The sequence below is a fragment of the Papio anubis genome, chromosome 16 (genome assembly GCF_008728515.1).
Source record: "Papio anubis isolate 15944 chromosome 16, Panubis1.0, whole genome shotgun sequence".
Lineage (NCBI taxonomy): Eukaryota > Metazoa > Chordata > Mammalia > Primates > Cercopithecidae > Papio > Papio anubis.
Window position 1 is genome coordinate 74,337,671 of NC_044991.1, and position 27,684 is coordinate 74,365,354.

At 48.5% G+C, this 27,684-nt stretch overlaps 1 protein-coding gene across 3 annotated transcripts in view; it reads left to right on the forward strand.

Annotated features, from left to right (window-relative positions):
• EYA2 (EYA transcriptional coactivator and phosphatase 2) overlaps positions 1–27,684 on the forward strand; it is a 297,682-nt gene that overhangs the window by 261,201 nt on the left and 8,797 nt on the right. For all 3 annotated transcript variants that reach the window (XM_003904648.2, XM_021920974.2, XM_009215985.4), the window contains 3 exons: positions 16,452–16,510; positions 20,017–20,177; positions 27,045–27,159. In XM_003904648.2, coding sequence (XP_003904697.1) covers positions 16,452–16,510; positions 20,017–20,177; positions 27,045–27,159 — 335 coding nt within the window. The remainder of the gene's footprint in view (positions 1–16,451; positions 16,511–20,016; positions 20,178–27,044; positions 27,160–27,684) is intronic.

The window sequence follows — 27,684 nt, forward strand, 5'->3', positions numbered from 1 at the left end:
CAACCTCAGCTGGGTGCCTGGACCCTGGCCCATTCTCCTCATTTGCTAGATCCTCTAGTCTGACATGTTTGCCCTGGATTATTCCTCCACACTATACACATACCTCCTCCCAGCTGTATTGTGAATCAGCAGCCCTGCTCCTTAACAGTGTCATTTGTGCGTTGGGAGGACAGGGGAGTGTACCATTGTTTTTTCTCAAAGAGTGGGCATTCTGAGTGTTCTCATCTGCATTAGTGTCAGTGTGTTTAACTAGAGCAGCATTCCCACCTGGGGGCAGCCCCATCCCCTGGAGGGATAGGGGGACATATTAGAAACTAGGGGTGGGTCCAGGCGTGGTGGCTCACGCCTATAATCCCAGCACTTTGGGAGGCTGAGGTGGGCAGATCACTTGAGGTCAGGGGTTCGAGACCAGCCTGGCCAACATGGTGAAACCCCGTCTCTACTAAAAATACAAAAAGTAGACAGGTGTGATAGCGGGTGCCTGTAATCCCAGCTACTCAGGAGGCTGAGGCAGGAGAATCGCTTGAACTTGGGAGGCAGAGTTTGCAGTGAGCCGAGATCGCGCCACTGCACTCCAGCCTGGGTAATGGAGCAAGACTCTGTCTCAAAAAAAAAAAAAAAAAAAGAAAGAAAAGAAAAGAAAGAAACTGGGGGTGGGCGGGAGGCAGAGGTTGCATTGAGCCAACATCACACCACTTCACTTCAGCCTGGGTAACAGAGTTGACACTCTGTCTCAAAAAAAAAAGAAAAAAAGAAATTGGGGGTTGGGGTAGTTGGTTGTCACATGAAGGGAGAGAACTGTTTGCTTTCAGAGGCAGGGCCGGCAATACCACTCAAACCAATATGCTGGACAGTCTTGTATGAAGTGGAATTGTCCCACCCAAATGCCCACCACACTGAGTCCCTGAGAGATGTCAGTCAGCTGAGCAGTATTTATGGATGCCTTGTGCACAGCCCATTCCAGGTTTCATGTGGTTTGCTCTTAATTAAAATACAAAACAAACAAAACAAAAAACCACTTTGTTAAATGTATTTTTTTTCTTACTCTTGTTTTCCCGGAAAAATGACCAGTGCATCAAACCAGTGATGTCATAGGTAATGATGCTTAGGATGAAGCATAGGTTTGTGCAGGAGCATCAGTGTAAAGATAAATGAGGAGGCCAAGCGCAGTGGCTCATGCCTGTAATCCCAGCACTTTGGGAGGCTGAGGCAGGAGGATCACTTGAGCCCAGGAGTTTGAGACCAGCCTGGGCAACATGACGAAACCCTGTATCTTCAAAAAATACAAAAAAAAAAAAAACGAATTAGCCGGGCATGGTGATGAGTGCCTATAGTCCCAGCTACTCAGGAGGCTGAGGTAGAGGATCGATTGAACCTAGGAGGTTGAAGCTGCAGTGAGCTAGCTGTGATCACGCCATTGCACTCCAGCCTGGGTGACAGAGCAAGAGTCTATCTCAGAAAAAAAAAAAAAAAAACTGAGAAGTTAGTGAAAGCGGGGACTCCTCTATGGCTAAATCCGTGAAGGTGCGACATGAAGGAGTGCTGCTCTACCCGAGTGAGTGCCATCCACTGAGAGGCCTGGCACCGTGGAAGGAGTGGGATGCTATTTGGGGTCAGAGGACCTAAGTTCCAATTCTGACCCCGATTCTTCTGAGCTCTCAGACCTTGAAGGAGGTATTTAACTTGGCCGACTTTCCACTTCTTCCTCTGAACCAAATCTCAATAATAACTGACATTTACTGAGCACTCACTACATACCAAGCACCGTTCTAGTTGGCTTGTATGTTTTACTTCATTTAATCCTATTACTATCCCCATTATACTAGTCTGCTCAGTCTGTCATAATAAAATACCACGGAGCGGGTGGCTTACACGACAGAAATTTTCTTTCTCACAGTTCTGCAGGCTGGAAGTCCATGATCCAGGTGCTGGCAAAGTTGGTTTCTGGTGAGGGCCCTCTTCTTGGCTTGCAGATGGCTGCCTTCTTGCTGCGTCTTCACCCGGCCTTTCCTCAGTGCATGTACATGGAGAGAGAGCCAGAGAGAAACAGCTGTCTGGTGTCTCCTCTAACAAGGACACCAATTCCATTGGCTTAGGACCCCACCCTGTGACCTCACTTAACCTTAATTACTTCCTTAGAGGCCCTACCTCCAAATACAGCCACATAGGGAGGTTAGATTTTCAACATATGAATTTTGGGAGGAGACACAAACATTCAGTTCATAACACCCATTTTACAAATGGGGAAAGTGAGGCAGAGAGTGGCTAAATGAACAGCCCAAGTCACATGGTTGGCAGTGGCACTATTCAGACACAGGTGGCCTGGCTCCAGAGACCCTGCCCTTATCCATGGTGCTGTGCTGCCTCTGCCAGGGACAGGGATGTACGTCTGGTTTGAGAAAAAGGATTCCCAGTAAGAATCTAGGAGCTCGTGCAGTGCCGCAGACAGTGGACTCAAAGGAAGAAAAGAAAGTGCAAGGGAGGCTGGAGTCACTGAGAAGTGTGGTGGTGGAACGCCAAGATCTGACACCAAGAGGAGGAGAAAGTCCCAGTGTTTATGGAGAAGACAAATATTTTTCATCTCTTTGGGTTTTTCTGATTTTGCTTTTGTGTATTTTGTTTTGTGCGTGGGTATGTATGTGTGTGTGTTTTGAGATGGAGTCTCGCTGTATCTCTCAGGCTGGAGTGCAGTGCTGCGATCTCAGCTCACTGCAATCTCCACCTCCCAGGTTCAAGCGATTCTCATGCCTCAGCCCCCTGAGTAGCTGGGACCACCAGCTGATAGCTCCTAAAGCCACCACACCTGGCTAATTTTTGTATTTTTAGTAGAGACAGGGTTTCACCATGCTGGCCAAGCTGGTCTCAAACTCCCGACCTCAAGTGATCCACCCACTTCAGCCTCCCAAAGTGCTGGGATTACAGGCGTGAGCCACCGCGCCTGGCCAAGATTTTTCGTGTCTTTGTAAGATGAAAAATCAAATTCTTAGATTCCTCCGCTACAAGAGTGCACGGCATCTTATGCAGAGTAAAACTCACACAAACAATGACAAGCAACCACACAAACACGGCAGCATCCTTCCCTCCCCACTGAGGGGATGCATTGCCTGGAGGTGATCAAAGCAATGTGCAAGGGATCTGAATGCACTTCTAGAAAGGACGTGGCCTGCATGGACAAGGGGTGATGACCTGGTTGGAGCTGAGTCAGGGCACGTGTGGGAGTAACAAGCACAGTCCCGACGGGAGCTAGTGTGTCCTGCATGCGACTGTGTGCCTGGCAGGGACTGAAGGGCTTGTCTGTACCCGTTCATTAACCCTTACAACCACAGAAGGCAGGTACTGTTACGCATCCCCATGTTAGAGATGGGGAAACTGAGGCACAGACAGGTTCACTTGCCCGACTAACTGACACATAGCAAGCTCTTCTTTTGCACCAGGCGTTGCACATGAATCATCTCACTGCATCCTCGCAGCAGCCCTGCAAAGGAGATGGTTTTTTAAATCTCCATTTTACAGATGAGGAAACTGAGGTCCAGAAAGGTCCCTTTCCCAGGGTCACACAGCTGGTAAGAAGAATGTGGAGATTTGATCCCAGGCTAAGCTGACTTCTCTGCTAGGATGTTTATCTTTCATAGAGAATAGAATTTGAGATGAACTAGGAAGTGGAGAACATGGATCAACTGAATGGATGGAAGAAAAGAGTCTTTCAGGGGGCCAGGCATGGTGGCTCATTCCTGTAATCCCAGCACTTTGGGAGGCTGAGGTGGGCAGATCACTTGAGGTCAGAAGTTCAAGACCAGCCCAGCCAACGTGGCAAAATCCCGTCTCTACTAAAAAAAAAAAAACACACACACACACAAAAATATTAGCTGGGCATGGTGGTGCATGCCTGTCATCCCAGCTACTCAGGAGGCTAAGGCAGGAGAATTGCCTGAGCCTGGGAGACAGAGGTTGCAGTGAGCCAAGATAGCACCACTGCACTCCAGCCTGGACAACAGAGCAAGACTCCATCTCAAAAAGTAAAAAAATAAGGAAAGAGCCTTTCAGGAGAAACAAGGTGACCCTAAAGATCTTTGGCAAAAGGTATCCCTAGCCCGACGCAGGAATGGCCAGGCATTCGGGCAGGCTGGAAGGAGAGCATTTCAAGATGCAGCCAGGGCTTTAGGAAAGACCATGCCGGAGAGGCTCAGGAGTGGCTGAAATCAGGGCAGCCATGGCTGCTTGCCTGACACGTGGGCCTGGTTGCTAAACGTGTGATTTATGGTCTTTAGGAGCTATCAGGAAAATAATATGTCACTGTGTTAGCACTGAACTCTCTCCAAAGCATCCTGCCCAGCTGGTCATTAATACAATTCAGGCCATAGCCTCTTTAGCGCTCTTAAGATAAGTTAAACACTTAGATAGCACAAGAGATGTGGCCAAGGTTTCCCTCCCAGGGAGTAGACGCCTCTCTGGCTAGTCTGGAGGCAGCATTAAGCAGCCTCACTTAAAAAATATACCTGCCTCAGAGGAGAAGGAGCAGCCAGGGAGTTCATCGGGGCCCTCACAAGAGTCATTTTTCTAACACAAATTTGTCAACGATTTTCACATTCATGTCTCCAAGCAGCCAACGACAAAAAGTAATGGGATCAAACCACAGCAGGAGAGTTTGAGAAACCCCAGCCATTACCAGCTTAATCAGAACAGGTTTTGATAAGTATTTGTCACTGAGTTTACTGATCAGCAACGTGCAACAATAATACTAAGTATCGGCTGGGGATGGTGGCTCAGGCCTGTAATCCCAGCACTTCGGGAGGCTGAGGTGGGCGGATCACTTGAGGTCAGGAGTTTGAGACCAGACTGGCCAAGATGGTGAAACCTCATCTTTACTAAAAATACAAAAATTAGCCAGGCATGGTGGTGCACGCTGTAGTCCCAGCTACTCAGGAGGCTGAGGCAGAACAATCGCTTGAACCCAGGAGGCGGAGGTTGCAGTGAGCTGAGATTGCACAACTGCACTCCAGCCTGGATGACAGAGCAAGACTCCATCTCAAAAAAAAAAAACAAAAATATTACTAAATATCATACCTGTGGGATGCAGAAGGGTGGCCCAGATAGGCATTTACAGTCCTAAATGACATTTGTTAGAAAAACAGTACAATTCATAAGAATAATTGGAAAGACCATTAAAATAAGGGTTTAGCAAACTTAATCAAAGGGGAAAAGAGAGAGATCAATAAACAACATCCAGAATGAAAGGGTGGACTTACTAAAATTCAGGGGAGGTCGTTTCTTTTAATTACAAGAATGCCAGGTACGCTGTTTTACCAATGAATTTGAAAATCTAGGTCAGATTGACACTTTTCAAGAAGACACAAATTACTGAAATTAGCCCAAGTGGAAATAAAAAATAAATAAAACAAACCAAAGATCATGAAAATCTGTTAAATCATTAAAGAGGAAGTGCGTTTTTGGTGCCCCCCCTCCAAAAAAGGCACCAGGTCCTGCTGGTTTTAAACAAGAGTTCCAACAAACCTTCAAGGAAAGGATAAATCTCATCCAGCACAAACTACAGAGCAAAGAAAAAGATGGGATGCTCTCCCACGCATTTTATAAGACTAACATCACCCTAAAGCTGACACTGGAGTTATAGAGCATGTGACAAATGAACAAATTACGGTCATCGCTGCTGAAGTTGGAAGGCCCCTGCAATCCCAGCAGATACCTTCATCCATGCCCCGTGACTTTTTTTTTTTTTTTTTTTTGAGACGGAGTCTTGCTCTGTCTCCCAGGTTGGAGTGCAGTGGCGCAATCTCGGCTCACTGCAGGCTCCACCTCCTGGGTTCACGCCATTCTCCTGCCTCAGCCTCCCGAGTAGCTGGGACTACAGGCGCCCACCACCACACCCAGCTCATTTTTTGTATTTTTAGTAGAGACGGGGTTTCACCTTGTTAGCCAGGATGGTCTCGATCTTCTGACTTCGTGATCCACCCGCCTCGGCCTCCCAAAGTGCTGGGATTACAGGCGTGAGCCACTGCGCCCGGCCCCATGCCCTGTGACTCTTTACAGAAGTTTTCTGCAGATCCTGTCTGAGCTGTAGTTTCCACACTGGTGAAAAGAGGGGTCTGGACTATAATTTGTATCATTTATTTGGCACCTGCCCCTTGCCTCATAACGCACCTGCAAGCAGATGGAATAGCCATATTTTATAATTTAAAAAAAAAAAAAAACACACACTGAAGACTGACTGGATGCGGTGGCTCACACCTGTAATCCCAGCACTTTGGAAGGCCCAGGCGGGCGGATTACCTGAGGTCAGGAGTTTGAGACCAGCCTGGCTAACATGATGAAACCCCATCTCTACTAAAAATACAAAAAATTAGCCAGGTGTGGTGGCAGGCACCTGTAATGCCTGCTACTTGGGAGACTGAGGCAGGAGAATTGCTTGAACCCGGGCGACAGAAGCTGCAGTGAGCCGAGATCACCCCACTGCATTCCAGCCTGGGCGACAAGAGTGAAACTCTATCTCAAAAAAAAGAAAAAAGGAAACTGAAGACTTTGCTGTGTTACCTGAGCCCCGAAGCAATGACACCCTTGTAGCAATGAGGATACTCAGATAATAGTTTCTAATACCATACTGCAAGCAAAAGGAACCAGAGCTCCATGGAGACATGGCTGATTCTAGGGCTGGGCCAAGAACTATATGATTATCCTGGAGCATCTTTTAGCACCATAAAGTAAGGAATTGCTCAGAAAAACCCAAAGTGATGAGTTATGCCGGAGGAACACAGGATCCGGTTGAAAGAGTTCCCAATGGCCAAATCCAGAAAAATAAGATAAAAAGAACAACGAAATAAAATAAAACCTGGAGTAATAAAATAAACAATGTTCTATCGGATCCCAATGGCCAAATCTGGAACAATAAAATAAAAAGAAGAGCAAAATAAAATAAAAGCTGGAATAATAAAATAAATAATGTAATAATCAGATTCTAACCCAAAGTATAAAATAAGTGTGTATGAGTCTATACTGATGTAGATAAACGATTGCATAAATAAATAAGTGGAGAGAATAGACAAATCTCCCATGCGGAAAAATTCCAGGTAACTTTTGTAGATACCACACCCATAGTGTGAGCCACATATAGTGACTTCTTTCCAAAGAGTACAACATAGACGGGGGGAATAGTAACTTCGGAGTGGAGAACCCTAATGAAGACCACCTGAGCCAGGTGATCAAGGTCAACATCAACAGTGATTAGTCATGTTGATAATATTGACCCTTGATGTGATGTGAAGAGAATGGCACTCTACGTCTGTGACCTTCCCAGAACCCAGGAACCCAGTGTAATCATGAGGAAAACATCAGAAAAATCCCAATTGACAAACATTTTACAAAATACCTGACCAGTTCTCCTTCACGCTGTCCTCAAAAGCAAGGAAAGCCTGAGAAACTGGCACAGCTCAGAGAAGCCTAAGAAGACGGGACGACTAAGTGTCATGTGGTATCCACCTTCGGATCCTGGAACAGTGAAAGAACAGTAGTGGGAAGGCCTTAAAAATCTGAATAAGTAATTGACAGTAGTTCGCACTATCTGCTTATTAGTTTTGACAAATGCAGCATACTAAAGGAAGATGTTAACAAAAGGAGAAAGTGGTTGTGGGGTGTATGAGAACTCTCTGTACTATCTTTGCAACTTTTCTGTCAATCTAAAACTATTCCAGGCCGGCCACGGTGGCTCATGCCTGGAATCCCAGCACTTTGGGAGGCCGAGGTGGGCGGATCACTTGTGGTCAGGAGTTCAAGACCAGCCTGGCCAACATGGTGAAACCCTGTCTCTACTAAAAATACAAAAATTAGCCAGGCGTGGTGGCGCATGCCTGTAATCCCAGCTACTCGGGAGGCTGAGGCAGGAGAATCACTGACCGGGGAGGCGGAGGCTGCAGTGAGCTGCAGGAGGCCACTGTGTGTGGGCAGTGTGGTAAGGAGAGGGTAGGAGATGAGATCAGGGAGGCAATGAACCTGAGAGTGGGCAGACCACATGGAGCCAGGGTTCATTGTGAGGACTGTGGTTTTAGTTGGAGGGAGGTGGGATCCATTGTGGGGATTTGAGCAGGAGCGGGACATGATCTGACTTACGGTTGAACAGGATGCCTCTGGCTGCTGGATGGAGACTAGGGCTGGGAGGATAGCGGGTAGATAAGGATAGGAGCAGGAAGAGTGAGGAGGTGACTGTAGGTGTACGCCAGGAGTCAATAAACTTCTGTAAAGGGCCAGATAGTAAATATTTTTGGCTTTGCACGTCATACTGGACCTGTCTCAGCTATTCAGTTCTTCTGCAGTAGCACAAAAGCGGTAGCAGACAGGATGTAAATGCATGAACACAGATGTGTTCTAATAAAACTTTATTTACACAAACAGGCGACAGGCCAGATTGGCCCCTGGTTATAGCTTACTAACCTCTGATCTAGGTGGGAGATGATGATGGTTTGGACCAGTGGAGGAGGTGAGAATGGTCATATTGTGGCTATATGTCAAAGGGAAAGCCAACAGGATTTGGTGATGAATGGGTGGCAGGGTGTCAGAGAGAGGAGATGGGGACAACTCCAAGACACATGCAGTGCCCAGGCCAGTGTTGGGCACATAGAAGGTGATCAGTGTGTACACATCTTGAATCAGCAATTTGGTATTTCGTGCCTCTTTGCCTTGTCTTTTCCAGTGGCATGATAGCACCATGAGGGCAAGAACCAGATTTCATCCTTGAAGCCTCCCCTCTCTCTCTTTTTTTTTTTTAAGCTTAATTCACTTTATTTTTCTTGTATAAAACCCCTATGTTGTAGCCACAGCTGGAGCCTGGGTCCTCTGCAGGGACTCTGGTGGGATCTTGACAAGGTGGTCAGTGAATTCCTGACCTGAATTCCTGAATTCTAGGGAGACTTGGTGAATACAGCCTCCTTCCAGAGGTTGGGGTCAGGTAGCTGTAGGTCTTAGAGACAGCGTCAAAGGTGGCCTTGGTGAAGTTTCCCAGGGTGGCACTGCAGCCCCTGGCTGAGGCGTAGCAGTCATAGATAGCAGCCATCAGCAGCAGCTTCTTGGGCATGGGGGCCAAGACGATGCCAGTGCCCCTGGGTGCAGGGATGAAGCGCACTAGCACAGAGCCACGGCGGCCTGTCACCTTACAGGGGACGGTGTGGGGCTTGCTGATCTTGCTCCCCCAGTAGCCTCTGCGCATGGGGACAATGGAGAGCTAAGCCAGGATGATGGCCCATGGATGGCGGTGGCCACCTCTTTGGAGCACTTAACATCCAGAACAACATGCTATTGTAGTAGTCACCAATGGCAATAAATCCCTTGAACCTGGTGCGCTGGCCGGCGTGGGTCTGCTTTTGCACTGCCATGATTTTCAAAACCTCATCCTTGAGCGAGGCCTCCAGGAAAAAGTCAATGATCTCAAACTCTTTGATGGCCAGGAAGAAGAGATAGATCTCCTCCAGGAACTTGATCTTCATGTCCTTGACCAGGCGGCCCAGCCTGGGGGTGGACGTCCACTCCTTGTCCTTGGTCTTGCCTCCGCAAGCTCCTCAGCTTTGGCCCAGGCCCTGTCCACGGCTATGACCCCGGCCCCAGATGCCACTGCTGAAGCCTCCACGGAAGTCACCGTGGTTCCCCATCCCAGGGTCCCCAGGGCCTCCTCTCCCATCCCCCGACACTGGATGTTTTCTCGGAGAAGAAAGAAGCTTCCCTTCTCTTCACCCATCATTGTCTGATGCGGTGCTGGGTCCATAGTAGGTGTTTTTATAGTCTTGGGATAGACAGATCTTGAGCACAGGCTCTGAAAGCAGATGGGTCCGGGTGCTGGCTCCTCTTCCCCTCGCCTGGGGCACATCTGAGTTTGCTTGGGCTGCCATTACGAAGTCCCACAGACTGGATGCCTTAAACAGGAGAAACTTACCGTCCCACAGTTCATGAGATGAGAAGTCCAAGATCAAGGTTTGTTCCTTCTGAGGCCTGCGAGGGAGAATCTGTTCCTTGCCTCTCTCCTAACTCCTGGTGGTCTCAGACGTCCTCTGACTCATAGAGAACATGTCACCCAGTCTCTGTCCTCATCATCACCTGTCATTCTTCCTCTGTCTGTCTCTGCATCCAAATACCCCCTTTATAAGGACACAGACATATTGGATGAAGGCCCACTCGAAGGTCCTCATCTTAATGTGATCATCTGCAAAGACGCTATTTCCAAATAAGGTCACATTCAACATCTTGTTGGGGACACAGTTCAACCCATAACAGGCATGTTCCCACACTCCTCTCTGCCTCATTTTCTCCTAGTTACCCACTACATATATAGAAAGTGCTGGCCATAGTCCCTGGCACATTGAAAGCTTTAAATAAATACTGGTTTCTATCCCTAGTCCAATACTCGTTTCTGTCCGATGATAGAGATTTTTGTCTCTATCTCAGTGAGATATTTGTAATTATTTTTCAAAAGCAATACATACACACATTATCCTTTTTTTTTTTTTTTTTTTTTTTTGTGACACAGCCTCACCCTCTCACCCAGGCTGGAGTGCAGCGGTGTGATCACAACTCACTCCAGCCTTGACCTCCCCAGGCTCAGGTGATCCTCCCACCTCAGCCTCCCAAGTAGCTACAACTACAGGTACATGTCACCACACCTGGCTAATTTTTGTATTTTTGGTAGAAACAGAGTCTCACCATGTTGTCCAGGCTGGTCTCAAACTCTTGGGTTCAGGAGATCCACCCTTGGCCTCCCAAAGTGCTAGGATTACAGGCATGAGCCACCACACCTGGCCCTCATTTTTTTTTAATGAAAGTATTTCAATAAGCTAAACCCTCCTTTAACCACCAGCCCAATCCCAGTGACTTCCCATATGAAACTGTTGCTTCCAGCCAGATGTATGGGTTTCCAGATCTTTCTTTTTCTAGTTATATACTCTCCTAACTCTGTATAAAAATCTCACGTTTTAATGGGATTTTATAAATATATACATGGCATCATACTGGGTGTATCACTCTTTTTTTTTTTATTATTTAAACAGAGTCTTCCTCTGTTACCCAGGCTGGAGTGCAGTGGTGCAATCTCGGCTCACTGTAACCTCCACCTCCTGGGCTCAAGCGATCCTCCTGTCTCAGCCTCCCAAGTAGCTGGGATTACAGGTGTACGCCACCATGCCCGGCTAACTTTTTGTATTTTTAATAGAGACAGGGTTTCACTGTGTTGGCCAGACTGGTCTCCAACTCCTGACCTCAAGTTATCTGCCCACCTCAGCCTCCCAAAGTGGTGGGATTCCAGATGTGAGCCACCGCGCCCGGCTGGATGTATGATTCTTTAGCCTGCGTTTTTCACACTCTAGGATGTCTTGGAACCATTTCCATGTGCCAGCATAAAACTTCACCTCCTTGGCCGGGGCAGTGGCTCACACCTGTAATCCCTGCACTTTGGGAGGCCGAGGCGGGTGGATCACCTGAGGTCGGGAGTTCAAGACCAGCCTGACCAACGTGGAGAAACCCCATCTCTACTAAAAATACAAAATTAGCTGGGTGTGGTGGTGTGCACCTGTAATCCCAGCTACTTGGGAGGCTGAAGCAGGAGAACTGCTTGAACCTGGGAGGTGGAGGTTGCAGTGAGCCGAGATTGTGCCATTGCACTCCAGCCTGGGCAACAAGAGCGAAATTCTGTCTCAAAGAAAAAAACAAACAAAAAAAACCCACCTCCATCTGCACTGCTGGGTAGGATTCCACTGAATGGATATACCACATTTTCTTTAGCTACGACCTCATCAAGGGAAGTTTAGGTGTTTTCCAGTTTCTCACCAGGATGATGGACATTTTTATACAAGGCTTTTTGCAGGTGTTACTCTGGGTCAGAAAGTAAAAATCCCTCGAGACAGGGATTGCACCAGGGCCCGGTCCTCAGCCCCACTGCACCTCACCTGTGTCAACGCTATGGGAACCCTTCCACCATCTCTGCCAGCAGATCCCATTCAGACCCCTACAAGATACTCACACTTTGAGCTGGAAGAGACCAGAAGCACCCTGCAGTTCGTGTGGACAAGTCTCCCCTCTGACTTACAGTCCCCCCACCCTCATACCTAGGAGAGGGATGGCAGCACTGAGGGTGGTGGGATTCTCTTCCCCGGAGGCTCCCCCATCCTCATGGCCTCTGCGCAGTCCAGCTCCCCTCTGAGCTGGCTCAAGGGGTAACTTGATCCAGGTCAGCTGGTGGAGTATGAGGTAGCGTCTAGCTGAGCGTCACGGTATTTTATTAAGACCGAAATGTGATCGCTACTGTTGTCACACTTTAGCGCCCCCAACAATCCCCTTCCAAATGAGAAAAACAGAGCCTCCCCAAATGCCTTTCCCCTGACATCAAAGACAGCGCATGGAACCCTGCCCAGGGGCCGGAGCCCGGGTGACCCCAGGAGTGGTTCCAGAGCTTAAGGGAAGGCCTGGGGGGCAGACGGGGCGTTTTTCCAATTTCAGGCAAAGCAGTGAACTGGGGGTATCTGTTCATTTTGTTTCCTCTGCGCCTGGGTCTGTAAAGTCAGCGGTTGCCTTTAAAATCCCATTTTCCTTCACATGTGAGGATTGCTCGTCCTAGGCCATCCATTTATATGGTCATGGGTCAGAGGTCTCAGACTCACATGCCTACGGGGGCCAAGGATCCAGGTAATGTAAACTGAAGCAAGCCCAGTAGAGATGGTGGGAAACTGTAAATGGATGCCCTGGCTGAAGGAGGTAGCTGAAAATCTGGAGAGAGAGCAAGAACAAGAAGAGAAAGGGAAGAGGAGGCAGAGAGAAAAGAGAGAGGATATCCCCCAAGTTTACATATTGCCCTTTGCTTCAAAAAAATTTAAGCATGCGATGGGCTAAGTAGATATGTCTCCAGGCCAGTTTGCAGGCTCTTGCCTAACTGAACTTATCAACACAGTAGAGAAGCTGCCAGTCTGGCTCCCTCACCCGTCTAGAGCAGCGCTGTCCAATAGAGATTTCTGCGATGATAAAATATCTGCACCGTTCATACAGTAACCACTGGCTACATGTAGGTCTTGAGCACTTGAAATAGGACTAAAGAACTGAATCTTTAATGTTATTTAACTTTACTGAATTTCAATGTAACTGTAAATAGCTACAGGCAGCTAATTGCTACCATATTAGAAAACATGGCTCTAGATTCTTTCTTTTTTTTTTTTTTTTTTTGAGATGGAGTCTGGCTCTGTAGCCCAGGCTAGAGTGCAGTGGCCGGATCTCAGCTCACTGCAAGCTCCGCCTCCTGGGTTCACGCCATTCTCCGGCCTCAGCCTCCCGAGTAGCTGGGACTACAGGCGCCCGCCACCTCGCCCGGCTAGTTTTTTGTATTTCTTAGTAGAGACGGGGTTTCACCGTGTTAGCCAGGATGGTCTCGATCTCCTGACCTCGTGATCCACCCGTCTCGGTGTAGAGTATCATCATGCTTGACTACTGCAGAAAAGATCACTCCTTCTTGGGGAGAGTGGATAAATTATACCTGAGACCACCAAGCATTGATCAGAGTCCTGGGTAAATGGAAAGAAAGGAAATACAAAATAATGAGCAGTAAAAGCTTAGGTGTAACCAGATGTCTGCTGGCCCAAGAGCGGTCACTCAGTGTCCTTCCAGTCCCCCACTTCCCAAAGAGTTTCTCATTCAGGGTCACCCTTTAGCGTCCACCGTGTTCTTGGCCATCTGCTTACTCCCATTTGCCCAGAGCTGACCCCTAGGAAGCCACCTGGGGGGACTTCCCTGCTGCCATTGGTCTCCAGGCCTAAAGAGCACACCACTGTCCAAACCCAGGGTGCTGCCCGTGGGCCACAGAGATGCAGGGTCCTATGCAGAGGTGAGAATGGCAGTCACACTTTGTCTGCCACAAAGTTGCTGTGCCTGGGCCCATGTGTGTCAAGGACTCTGGAAACAAGCCTCACCTTCCAGCACAACCCTTTCTAATCTGAAACCCATTCAAGGGGCCAAAGAGGGACCAGCAGCCACACTACCCTCTTGCCAACCCCTCTCTTAGATTCCAGGCCAGCTCCCCACGAGGCAACCCGGGCTGCCCCAGATGCCACTGACCCCTCCCTTGCCTCCCTAAACATCACCATAACAACAAGACTACCTTATGTATCTTTAAAAAATTAATGAGGAGGCCTATAATCCTAGCACTTTGGGAGGCCACAGCAGGGAGATCACTTGAGCCCAGAAGTTCAAGACCAGCCTGGGCAACATCTCTATTTTTTAAAGAAAGAAAAAAAATAAATGAGGCAGGGGTTTCCCACCATCCCCCTGCAAAGCTTATATTCTCAAAGATAAATTCAAGGCTTTTGGCCAGGCGCACCTGTAATCTTAGCACTTTGGGAGGCCAAGTCTAGAGGATCTCTTGAGGCCAGGCGTTTGAGACCAGCCTGGCCAACATAGCAAAACCTCCTCTCTCCTAAATTAGCTAGGCGTGGTGGCACACACCGGTAGTCCCAGCTACTCGAGAGGCTGAGGCTTGAGAATCACCTAAACCTGGGAGGTGGTAGCAGTGAGCTGATTGTGCCACTGCACTCCAACCTGGGTGACAGAGCGAGACTCTGTCTCAAAAAAAAAAAAAAAAAAAAAAAAAACTTTTTGCTTGTGCAGTTGTCTAAAAAGAGATCTGTTCAAAACGTTGAAAGTACCCTTTCTTCCAGCGTCTCTACTCCCATCAAGGGTCCAGAGATGTTGCAATCAATTTTTTCTCAGTAGTCAAGCTCAAGAGTCCCACGTGCTTCTCCTCCTCCAGCAGCCTTTGTAAGGAGGCAGCTGCCTCCAGAAATCACCTTGCAACTAAAATGTGGGACAATGTGTAAGATCTTAACACAGTGGTAGAAACTAACGTGTGCCGCGCCCACTGTGCACCCGACACTGTTCTCAGTGCTCTCATGCAGCGTCTCACTTCTCCTCACCTCATCTGGAAGTGGGTTCAGTTATCAGGTCCATTTATCAGTCAGGCCTCTGGGGTTCACGAGGGTCATGCCCCTCGCTCAAGGTCACACACTGGGAAGTGGTTGGATCCAGGATCCAGGCCCAGGCGATCAGATTCCAGAGCCTGCACCCTGAACCAGTACTGCAGGGGCTGGTACCCCCGCACACTTTTTACCCCATCAACATATCATATCACTCTGCCGGCATCATGAAGTGCACTCATGATATGTTTGCCCCATCAGGCTATCATGAGTGCACTTCATGATGCAGGCGGAGTTGGCAGCTGTGCATCGTGTAGGCTCCACTTGGGACGTGGCATCCCTCATGACTCTTGGCTGCAAAGTGCCAGAAACCCAGCTGCATTCACTTAATCTGAAAAGTTGGTGTATGTGTTCCCCAGGGCTGCTGTAACAAATTTCCACCACTTACTGGCTTCAAACAACACACCTGTGTCCTCTTACAGTTCTGGAAGTCAGGAGTCCCTATCAGTGTCACTGGCGTTCCTTCTGGAGGCTCTGAGAGGAGAATCGGCTTTTTCACTTTTTTTTTTTTTTTCTTTTTGAGACAGAGTCTCGCTGTGTCGCCCAGGCTGGAGTGCAGTGGTGTGATCTCAGCTCACTGCAGCCTCCTGCCTCCCAGGTTCAAGCAATTCTCATGCCTCAGCCGCCCAAGTAGCTGGGACCACAGATGTGCGCCACCATGCCCAGCTAATTTTTTGTATTTTTAGTAGAGGCAGGGTTTCTCCATGTTGGCCAGGCTGATCTCGAACTCCTGGCCTCAAACAATCCACCTGCCTCAGCCTCCCAAAGTGCTGGGATTACAGGCGTGAGCCACCGTGCCCGGCCTCCACCCCATGGTCTTGTCCCACAGAGAGAGGTGTTTCCCCAAGGAATCTGAATGGGAAACAGCATGGCATTGGAGTTTGTTGAATGGCAAGCCCGGGGGGATAGTGCCTGGCACATAGTAAGTGCTCAGTAAATGATGATCACAGATCATGGCCCACAGCAGGTGTCCCTCCAGGAGCTAATACTTGAAAAGCACAGGATTCACTAAGCAGGTGAAGGCAGGAGAGCATTTCAAGCAGCGGGAACACCTTCAACGAAGGTCCACCATATGGCCAGGGTGACCGTATGTCTGGCCATACCTGGGAAGCTGGGGACCTAGGGGAGTCCTGGTTTGCACCTATCCCCCTAGTATAATACCAGCCCCCTTTACTACAAAACTATCTCTGTTTGGATGAGTAACTGTATGGTCACTTTCCTTGCAGTCAACCTGCTCATTTATAAGGAAACCAAACAGAAAAAGAGGATGAGATTGAACCTAAGGACATCTAACCTTGAGTGGCCAAACCCAGACTAGAACCCGAGCCTGATGACTCCCAATGCAGTGCTTATCCCAGCCCTCAGCTTATGAAGCCAGCCCTTAAAGGCTACATCAGATTAACAAGGCACGTTCTCTCTCTCTCTCTCTTTCTCTTCTTGTCACATTTTCCATAGGATTGTGACCAGATCCACGTTGACGACGTCTCATCAGATGACAATGGCCAAGATTTAAGGTGGGAATCTGGGGAGTCAAAAATGCCCATTGATTGATTGATTGATTATCAAGTTCTCCTTCTACTAGGAAGTGGGATGGGAGAGGAGGGCTGCTTATAAGGACAAGGTGTGCCTGCCTCCAGCCAGAACTAGGACTTTTGCGTCTCAAACTCAAAAACCACAACTGGCCGGATGTGGTGACTGACATTTGTAATTCCAGGACTCTGGGAGGCCTTAGCAGGAGGATCACTTGAGCTCAGGAGTTCAAAACCAGCCTGAGCAACATGAGACCCCCATCTCTACTATAATAAATAAATGAGTAAAAATTTGTTTAAAAAATCACAACCTCACCCCTCAACCCTGCAGTCTCTTGCTCATCACCTCAAATCACTAAACGCTGCTCATCTATTGCTATTTTTTCCTGCTTACTGAAGTAATGCGTGCATAACAGAAAAAAATCCCACACTTAACCTGACCTCACCTCCCAAAATCACCACCATTAAGAGTCTGGTATATATTCTTCCAAGATCTGCTCAAAATGTTGAAAATACCCTTTCTTTCAGCTTCTCTCCTTCCATCGAGGGTCCAGAGATGTTACAACCAATTTTTTCTCAGTAGTCAAGCTCAGAGTATCACGTACTTCTCCTCCAGCAGTCTTCCTAAGGAGGCAGCTGCCTCTGAATATTTGATTGTATTCATTAGCATACATACACACACACACACACACATATATATATATATATATATATATATATATATATATTTTTTTTTTTTTTTTTGAAGCTGACTTTCACTCTTGTCACCCAGGCTGGAGTGCAGTGGTGTGATCTCGGCTCACTGCAACCTCCACCTCCCAGGCTCAAGCAATTCTCCTGTCTCAGCCTCCTAAGTAGCTGGGACTACAGGCGTGCACCAGCTAATTATTTTGTATTTTTAGTAGAGACAAGGTTTCACCATGTTGGCCAGGCTGGTCTCGAACCCCTAACCTCAAGTGATCTACCCGCCTCAGCCTCCTAAAGTTCTGGGGTTACAGTCATAAGCCACCACACCTGACCAGCATGCATATATTTTTAATATAACCATTGATACAGCCAATACTTAAAAAACACTTCTCAAATGAATAAGTGGTGTGTCTGGTTTCTAGGGAAAACACTCCCAGGACATGGCTTCCAGGAATCAGGTAACCCATTGCTCAATATGAGACAGCTTCAGGCCGGGCACAGTGGCTCACACCTGTAATCCCAGCACTTTGGGAGGCCGAGGCACACGGATCACCTGAGGTCAGGAGTTCGAGACCAGCCTGGCCAACATGGTGAAACCCCATCTCTACTAAAAATACAAAAGTTAGCCGGGCATGGTGGCGAGCACCTGTGATCCCAGCTACTCAGGAGGCTGAGGCAGGAGAATCGCTTGAACCCAGGAGTCAGAGGTTGCAGTGAGCTGAGATCGTGCCACTGCACTCCAGCCTGGGGGACAGAGCGAGACTCATCTCAAAAAAAAAAAAAAAGAGACAACTTCCAGAGGAATGTGGGCTGGAATGTTCCAAGCCTGCCCCTGGGAAAAGTTTATAAAAACGGAACCATAGTTAATCTGTGCTCCTCCAAAATTACCACATTGAGCTTTAGGCTCATCAGATATATTATTAGACAAAATAATGTTTTGGTTATGGGACCAGTTGTTGTAACTTTATTTAGTACCTGCTTCCAAGGTGTCTCTCCCAACTTATTGCAAAAACAGAAATCAAAGTTTCTGTTCCTGAGCCCTGTAAGTCCTTTCAAAGCCCGGCACAATCGGAAGTGATCGGCGGGCAGATGCCGGCTTCATTTTAATCAGCCATTCGGAAAATCCCTTCTGCAGTCAGGACTGGCAAGGAGCAAAGCTCCAGCCCCACCAGGACTTCTCAATTGATGGAATAAATAAACCCCAGATCAAGGTTAATTGGTCCTTTCCATGAAGTCATCGTTGGGAAGCAGTCTTCCTTTCAAGGCAATGAGCAGCATCGTTGTGTTTCTATAAAATTTCCCGTGTAGCTAGCTGGCTTGGAATTCAGAGCAATAGTCCTCTGAACCCCGTCTCATGCTGAGCTGTTTGGTACCTCACTTTGAGAATTCTCAGCCCAAGGGTGTTTTCTTCTTTAGACACCAAATTCTCCACTTATTCATTCAAGAAACATTTAGGGAGTGCCTACTATATCCTAGGTCCCAAGCATGAAATGCCTCTTGTTTTTTTTTTTTTTTTTTCTTTTTCAGTTAGCAGTAAGAACCAGCCTTCAGAGATGCCTCGTTTTGTGCCATGCTCTATTCCAAATGCATTACATGGGATAACTCATTGCATGTGCACAGTAACCCTAGGAGAGATGAGAGAGATGGTTTTATCTTCATCCTCATTTCACAGCTGGGGAATGTGAGGCATAGAGAGATTAAGCAGTCGGCCCAAACTCACATGGCTGGTCAGCAGGGAGGGCAGGATTCAAATCCGGGCAGCCTGGCTCTGGAACCCAAGCTCTTAACAGATAGATCCCTTGTCCATCCTGGTCACTGGTTCCTGCCCTCCCCAAGGGCCTCCATCTCTTAACATCTAGACATCTCCCCATGGTAGCATCTGAGTTAATGGTCAGTGTTCACTTTTTCAAGAATAAATCCATGGCTGGGCACAGTGACTCACACCTATAATCCCAGCACTTTGGGAGCCCGAGGCGGGTGGATCACTTGAGGTCAGGAGTGTGAGATCAGCCTGGACAACATGGTGAAATCCTGTCTCTACTAAAAATACAAAAAAATTACCTGGATGTGGTGGAGGGCACCTGTAATCCCACCTACTTGGGAAGGGGAGACTGAAGCAGGAGAATCACTTGAACCTGGGAGGTGGAGGTTGCAGTGAGCCAAGATCATGCCTTTGCACTCCAACCTGGGCAACAGAGCAAGACTCCATCGCAAAATAAAAAAATAATAATAATTTTCTAAAAGTCAAAACAAGGGGCCAGGCGCGGTGGTGCATGCCTATAATCCCAGTACTTTGGGAAGCCAAGGCAGGAGGATCCCTTGAGCCCAGGAGTTCAAGACCAGCCCAGGCAACATAGAGAGACTCCATCTCTCCAAAAAATAAAAATAAGTTAGCCAACTGTGGTGGTGCACGCCTGCGGTCCCAGCTCCTCAGAAGGCTGAGTAGGAGGATCCCTTGAGCTGGGAGGTTGCGGCTGCAATGAGCTGTGATAATACCACTGCACTCCAACCTGGGCAACAGAGCAAGACCCTGTCTCAAAAAAATAAAAATTAAAAAATAAACAAGAAAAAGGCAAACGGATGTGGATCGGGTAAGAGAAAAAGACACCACTTTTCTTGGGGAAGCTAATGAAAGCTGTGGTCCTGCTGCCCCCCAAATGTACACTCGCAGCACCCTGTGCATTTCGAGGGGCTCATGGACACCTGAAAGCCTACCCGTGGGTCCCTCAGAGCCTGCAGTCTCCCAGTGAAGATGCCCTGCACCCCCCTGCACTAACACCGTCCCTCCCCTCCTCTCTCTGCAGCACGTACAACTTCTCCGCTGATGGCTTCCACAGTTCAGCCCCAGGAACCAACCTGTGCCTGGGCTCTGGCGTGCACGGCGGCGTGGACTGGATGAGGAAGCTGGCCTTCCGCTACCGGCGGGTGAAGGAGATGTACAATACCTACAAGAACAACGTCGGCGGTGAGTACCGTGAGCCTCGGGCCTCCGAGGAAGGGAAGCTCGTCAGGATGGATGCTGTCAATTCTGTGTCCCTGCTGTGCCAGGCGCCAGGCAGAGAGGTTCACAATCAGTACCACCCCACTTAATGCAACCCTGACGACATCCTTCGGAATACAGCACTGGTATTTTGTCACCTTCACTTTGGGGGTGGGAAAGCTGAGGGATGGAGGCTGCATCTGGTCCAAGATCCTTCAGGCCACAAATGGTGCGGGGTGGGCATGGGGGCGGAATTCTCTTACCCACAGCCAGAGGCTCTCACGGGTGGTCCTCCAAGCAGCAGCGTCAGCGTCACCTGGGGATATGTTGGAAATGCAGAGTCTCTGGCCCTACCTCAGGCCTAGCAAATCTGAAACTCGGGCCCAGAATCTGTGTTTTCACAGCCCTGGAATCCCTGCTTGGAATGGGGGAGGACCTGTGCCTTGAGTCTTTGCAGCTCAGATTGTTGTCCTCAGACCAACCACATCAGCATCCCCCTGGAGCTGGTTAGAAGTGCAGGGTCACCAGGAGGCAGAGTCTGCAGTGACCCGAGATTACACCACTGCACCCCAGCCTGGGCGACAAAGCGAGACCCTGTCTCAAAAAAAAAAAAAAAAAGAGAGAAGTGCAGGGTGTCAGGCCTCATCCTGGGCAACTGACTCAGAATCCGCTCTGAAAAATTTTTTTTTTATTTTTGAGACAAGGTCTTGCTATGCTGCCCAGGCTGGTCTCAAATTACTTCTGGCCTCAAGTGATCCTCCCACCTCAGCCTCCCAGGTAGCTGGGATTAGAGGCGTGCAGCACCTGCCTGGCCCAGAATCTACATTTTTAACAAGCCCGCCAGGTGACCGTGGAGGCATTAAAGTTGAAGAAGCCCTGGAAGTCACGGGTTCTCACACTTGGCTCTCACTGGAACCACCCAAGGAGTTTCCGTTTCTGATGGTCTCGGTATCGCTGCAGCCTGGACATCAGGAGTCATAAAGATCCCTGAGTAATTCTAAGTGCAGCCAAGGAGAGACCACCCTGGCTTCAGGTACTAGGTACATTTGCTCATTGCCCCAAACAAGAAGTCTGAAGGCACTGAAGGCGAGGCTGGCTCAGCCGTAGTCTAGAGAATTCTGGAGTTCTCTAGAACAGAGGTTTTTAACTGGGGGTAATACTGCACCCTCTCCAGGAGACATCTGGGAGTCTTCCTGGTTGCCACAGTGCCTGGAACCAACCACTGGCCCATAAGGGCAGGGTTTGAGTAGGTGGCTAATAGTGTCTGCAATATACACATTGGCCCCAAAAGCTTCTAGGGCCACCCCCTTCCATTCCTAGAAAGAATACAGTCCCGGTTCTCAAACTGGACAGAACACGCTTCCAGTCCCAGCTCTACAACTTTCTAGCTATGTGGCCTTAGGCAACGTACATACGGTCATCTTAATGAGCCTCAGTCTTTAAATCCATGAAATGAGGGCCGGGCACGGTGGCTCACGCCTGTAATCCCAGCACTTTGGGAGGCCAGGGCAGGTGGATCACGAGGTCAGCAGTTCGAGACCAGCCTGAACAACATGGTGAAACCCCGTCTCTACTAAAAATACAAAAAAATTAGCTGGGTGTGGTGGCAGGCACCTGTAATCCCAGCTACTTGGGAGGCTGAGGCAGGAGAATCGCTTGAAACTGAAAGGCGGAGGTTGCATTCTAGCCTGGGCAACAAGAGCAAAACTCCATCTCAGAAAATAAATAAATCTATGAAACGGAGAATACAAATACTTCTGCTTTCCTGGATTATTGGGAGATTTATAAATGGTGGTATTTGTCATGAGTTGCTCTCAGTTTTGCTTGGGAGCCTTGGGTTCCTCTGTGTCTTCCCCTGTCCCTGGTAGCTTTCCCATCCATTCTTTGGGACAGACTTCCTGTCGTGTTCGTGGCTGCGGTGCTAATGCAGACCGTGTGCTAAGTGCAGTCCTGGCAGTAGCTAACGTTTATGGAGCACTCACTCTGCCAGTGTTGCCACCGTTTTCATGGAATAGCTCCTTTACTCTTCACAGCATCCCTGTAAGGTAAATGGTTTTATCAGCGGTGTTGCTCAAAAGCAGAAACTGAGATTACAGAGGTTAAGTAACCTGCCCAGCGTCCCACAGCCCAGGCAGAAGAGCCACAGTGGAGTCCCAGGCTGGACGACTCCACCACCTCTGCCCTTCAGGGCCACACTTGGTGGCCTCTCAGATGTGAGTGTGTTGATTGCAGGAGTGAAGGAGCAAGCTCTGGTCAAGTCCCAACCTTTGTACCCAGCCCTGCACGGAGGGAGGAGGGGAGCAGGAGGGCTCACTTAGGGGAGACAGGGATGGGGTTGGCCAACAGAGAGCATCTGCTCCCCATCCAGGTTAAGGCCCAGGAAATGCCAGGGCTTTGTCAGGCTGCTCTATTCACCCATAGCTGAGAGGAGAGCACCCGAGGCATCAGACGGTGAGGAGGCCACAGCTAGCGGCATGCCAGTCCCCCTCACTATCCCAGCTGTTCCTGCATCACAGAACGAGCCAGGTGCATGGCCGTGGCTTCCAGTCCAGAGATCACCACAGATCCCCGCGATTCCAGGTGTTTTTAGAAGGTGTGCTCGGAAGAAAGACACCTGCAAAATACAGGATGGAGAAAATAATTAGTAAATCACCATCTAGGAGGCAGGGGTTGGAATCAGGGGCCTTGGCCTGATGTCATTCCTCCCTCTACCGCTTCCCGTGTCGCTCTGAGCAGGTTATTTGACCTCCCTGTGCCTCAGTTTCCTCCTCGTGTATAAACTGGGGCCAGTGATGCTGCCCAGCGTCAGTGGTAGGTGGCTAATAGTGTCTGCAATATACACAGTGCACACAAGGATTCATGCCAGGATGTTGTGAATTCGCACAGGAAAGGTGCTCAGAACGGCTCTGACACACATACGCTCTCCTTAAGTGGCACCGTTGTTATCTGGGGAAGGTGGGAAGGAGGCGAAGCCTGGAGGAAAACACCGAGGAAGCAGCTTGAAGCACACTTCCCAGCGGGGAGCAAAGTAGGGGTGGTTGGGCAGCTGGTTACACAAGACAGCACGTCAGGAAGCCCTTTGTCAACTGAAAGTGCTGAGCCTTGTAAGTTTGTATTGTCACTGAGGGTTCCAGCTAAGGGTCTGTGGGGAAGGTGCAGAGAGAGAGGAAAACCAGAGGCCCTGTGTTCTCCTAGAGTTGATAGACTAATGAGAAGGTGGGACATGTAGCAGTAAGAAGATCCATTCATTCTTCATTCATTCACCCATGTGTCCATCGTCAAAGGCCTAGGTTGTGGATTCAACGGTGAACAAAAGAAACAAGATCCCTGTTTTCAAAGAGTTTATATTCAATGGGTGGAGGAAACAGACCATCAATAAGTGAGCAAATCACTTAAATTCTTTTTTTTTTTTTTTTTTTTTTTTTGAGATGGAGTCTTACTCTGTCACCCAGGCTGGAGTACAATGGTGCAATCTCGGCTCACTGCAACCTCCACCTGCCAGGTTCAAGTGACTCTCCTGCCTCAGCCTCCCGACTAGCTGAGAATACAGGCACATGCCACCATGCCCGGCTAATTTTTGTATTTTTAATAGAGATGGGGTTTCACCATGTTGGCCAGGCTGGTCTCGAACTCCTGAGCTCAGGTGATCCACCCGCCTCAGCCTCCCAAAGTACTGGGATTACAGGTGTGAGCCACCATACCCGGCTTTAAATTCTTAATTCAGTCATTTCAGAGAATGATCACCACTGTGGAAGAAACAGAGGAATATGGTAGAGAGCCCAGCGTGGGCAGTGGTGGCCAGGGGATACTTGGAATAGTGGACCCAGAGTCCATCTCTCAGGAAGGGATATTTAAACTCAGTATTCTAAATATTCTAGATGAGAGTCTAATAATGATAACCAAATGCCCAGAGCTGGGAGATGACCAGTACAAGGAAAGAGTCAATCAGTTCAGCTATATTCAACTGCGTAAATAAAAGAACCACCAACCAAAAAATAACACAAAAAACAATGGCTTAAACCAGATAGAAATATATTCTTTTTTCTTATATACAAGAGCTGTACGCATTCCAAAGCTGGCTGAGTACTCTACAGTGTTAGGAGCCCAGGATTTCAGGATCCTTCTATCTTTTTATTTTTTATTTTTTATTTATTTATTTATTTTTTTTTTTTTTTGAGGCGGAGTCTCGCTCTGTCACCTAGGCTGGAATGCAGTGGCACAATCTCAGCTCACTGCAACCTCCGCCTCCCGAGTTCAAGCGATTCTCCTGCCTCAGCCTCCCGAGTAGCTGGGACTACAGGTGCCCACCACCTCACCTGGCTAATTTTTGTATTTTTAGTAGAGACGGCGTTTCACCATGTTGGCCAGGCTGGTCTCGAACTCCTGATCTCAGATGATCTGTCCGCCTCGGGCTCCCAAAGTGCTGGGATTACAGGTGTGAGCCACCCCGCCTGGCCCCTTCTATCTTTGAATTTATTTATTTATTGACACTGGGTCTCACTCTGTTTCTCAGGCTGGAGTGCAGTGGCATGATCTCAGCTCACTGCACCCTCGACTTCCTAGGCTCCAGTGATCCTCCCACCTCAGCCTCCGGAATAGCTGGGACCATAGGCACATGCCACCATGCCTGGCTAATTTTTAAATTATTTGTAGAGACAGGGCCTTCCTGTCTTGCCCAGGCTGGTATCAAACCCCTGGCTCAAGTGATCTTCCCACCTCAGCCTCCAGAAGTGCTGGGGTTACAGGCATGAGCCACCTCACCCAGCCAAAATCAGGATTCTTATTACTAATGAGAAGATCCTTTTGTATTTATATTTTTACTAATTACAAGTGAAAAAATAGATAGTGGATGGCAACTAACAGTGTCTACCACAAACAGCAAATGAAAAGTCTCTTAGACCAAAGGAGTTTGACACTTTTCAGAAAGATAAAGAAGGCCAGCATAGCTGGAGTGGGGGACATGTGGTCCGGGACAGGATGAGAGAGCTGGTGGTGTCCAGATGACATAGGGCCCAGTTTGGACACTGGGGTCTTCTATGTAGAGAAGACGATGTCTCCATAGCACAGGCAGCATTTTGTCCTAATTAATTCTTCCTTCAGCAAATACTGATTGAGCACCAAGCACGGGCCAGCCCCTGCTACAGAAACTGCTGCTATGGTGGCAAACAAGACCGACTCGGTCCCTGCCCTCTGCCCTAGAGTGAATAGCCTAGCGGCCAAGGCAGATGCCAAACACATTGTCACACAGATACACTTAAAATTAGAGTTGTGAGAAGTGTTGTGAAGAAGAGCTACAGTGTGTTGGGAGAATATAAACCAGAGGGACCTGACCCAGCCTGGAGAGATCAGGTTAGACCTTCCAGAACAAACAACATTTAAGATGAGGCCTTAAGGCAGGATGCAGAGGTTCACACCTGTAATTCCAGCACTTTGGGAGGCCAAGGCAGGATTGCTTGAGGCCAGGAGTTCAAGACCAGTTTGGGCCACATAGCAAGACCCCACCTCTATGAAAAATACAAAAATTAGCTGGACATGGTGACAGGCATCTGTAGTTCCAGCTACTCGGGAGGCTAAGGTGGAAGAATTGCAGGATTGTTTGAGCCTAGGAGACTGAGACCGCAGTGAGCTGTGATCACACCACTGAACTCCAGCCTGGGTGACAGAGCAAGACCTTGTCTCAAAAAAAAAAAAAAAAAAAAGATGCGGCCCAAATGCAGAGTGTGAAGGATTTAGCCAAGCAAAAGCAGAAGATGAGGTCAGAAGAGTGGTCCAGGTTCTGAAAAGAGATGTGCAAAGGTCCTGGGGCAGGAGTCCACTTGGCGTTTCGGGGAACAAGCAGGAGGCCTCCAGGCTGGAATGGAAAGACAGCAGCAGGAGATGAAACTCAGTAGGGACAGGATCATGTTGCTGGGGGTTTTGAACTTTATCTTAAAGCTACTGAAGGCTGAGAGAATGGCAGGTTGAGAAATACCCACAGGGTGGCTCTGGAAGCAGCTGCCTGGGTGCCGGACCCGTGTCCATTATTTTCTCCCTATGGTGAGCAAGTCAGTCAACATCACAAAGCCTGTTTCTTTACCTCAAAATACAGAAATAAAAATGGTGTCCACCTATAGTGTCATTGTGAGAATGAAATAAATCATGTTAAAAGCAGAACCCGGCACATAATAAGCACTCAAAAGTGTTCATCTTTTTTTTATGTTATTAATCCCCTGTCTCTACCATAACAATATAAGCTCTATAATCTGCATATTTTTGTTCATATCTGTATATTCAGTGCCTATTACAATATCAAGCACCTAGAAGGCACTCCTGAATTTTTTGTTGGATGGGTGGATGGATGGATAGGTGGGTGGGTGGATGGGTGGGTAGATTGATGGGTGGGTGGGTGGGTGGATGGATGGATGGATATTGGGTGGATGGATGGGTGGATGGGTGGGTGGAGGTAGATGGATGGGTGGATAGGTGGGTGGATGTATGGATGGGTGGATGGGATGGATGGATGGATGGATGGATGGATGGATGGATGGATGGATAGATGGATATTGGGTGGATGGATGGATGGGTGGATGGAAAGATATTGGGTGAATGGATGGGTGGATAGGTGGGTGGGTGGGTGGATGGATGGATGGATGGATGGGTGGATGGGTGGATGGGTGGATCAGTCAGTAGATGGATTAATCTATCAATCTATTGATCTCAGGATAATATTAAGAGAAGCCACTGGATTGAAGTTTACTTTGGATATCATCTGATTTTAACCTTCAGGGTACAGTAGCTAGATTCCTGTTCCCTACCTTTGTCCCCCAGATCTTTCTACTATGATGACTACATCTTTATTTCCTTTGTCCACAGGATTGATAGGTGCTCCCAAAAGGGAGACCTGGCTACAGCTCCGAGCCGAGCTGGAAGCTCTCACAGACCTCTGGCTGACCCACTCCCTGAAGGCACTAAACCTCATCAACTCCCGGCAAGTGGCAGCCCCTGTTTTCCTCTGTGCCACTGAACTTTCTTGCAGTAGACAGTGGTGGCTCCTGCATGTCCACACTTAGGAGAATTGGACTCCTCAAATTCTCACTTGCACACTTTCCAATTTTTTTTTTTGAGACAGAGTCTCACTCTGTCACCCAGGCTGGAGTGCAGTGGCGTGATCTCAGCTCACCACAACCTCTCCCTCCCAGGTTCAAGCAATTCTGCCTCAGCCTCCTGAGTAGCTGGGATTGCAGGCGTGTGCCACCACACCTAGCTAATTTTTGTATTTTTAGTAGAGATGGGGTTTCACCATGTTGATCAGGCTTGTCTTGAACTCCTGAGCTCAGGTGATCCACCCGCCTCGGCCTCCCAAAGTGCTGGGATTGCAGGCATGAGCCACCATGCCCGGCCCAAATATTTAATAAAGCTTAAGTGCACAAGGCTCAGTGGATACCTTGGAGCATAGCTGAGCTAGCAGCTGCAGAGACTTTTCAGGGCCCAACAGGTTTCCAGGTTTCTGAAT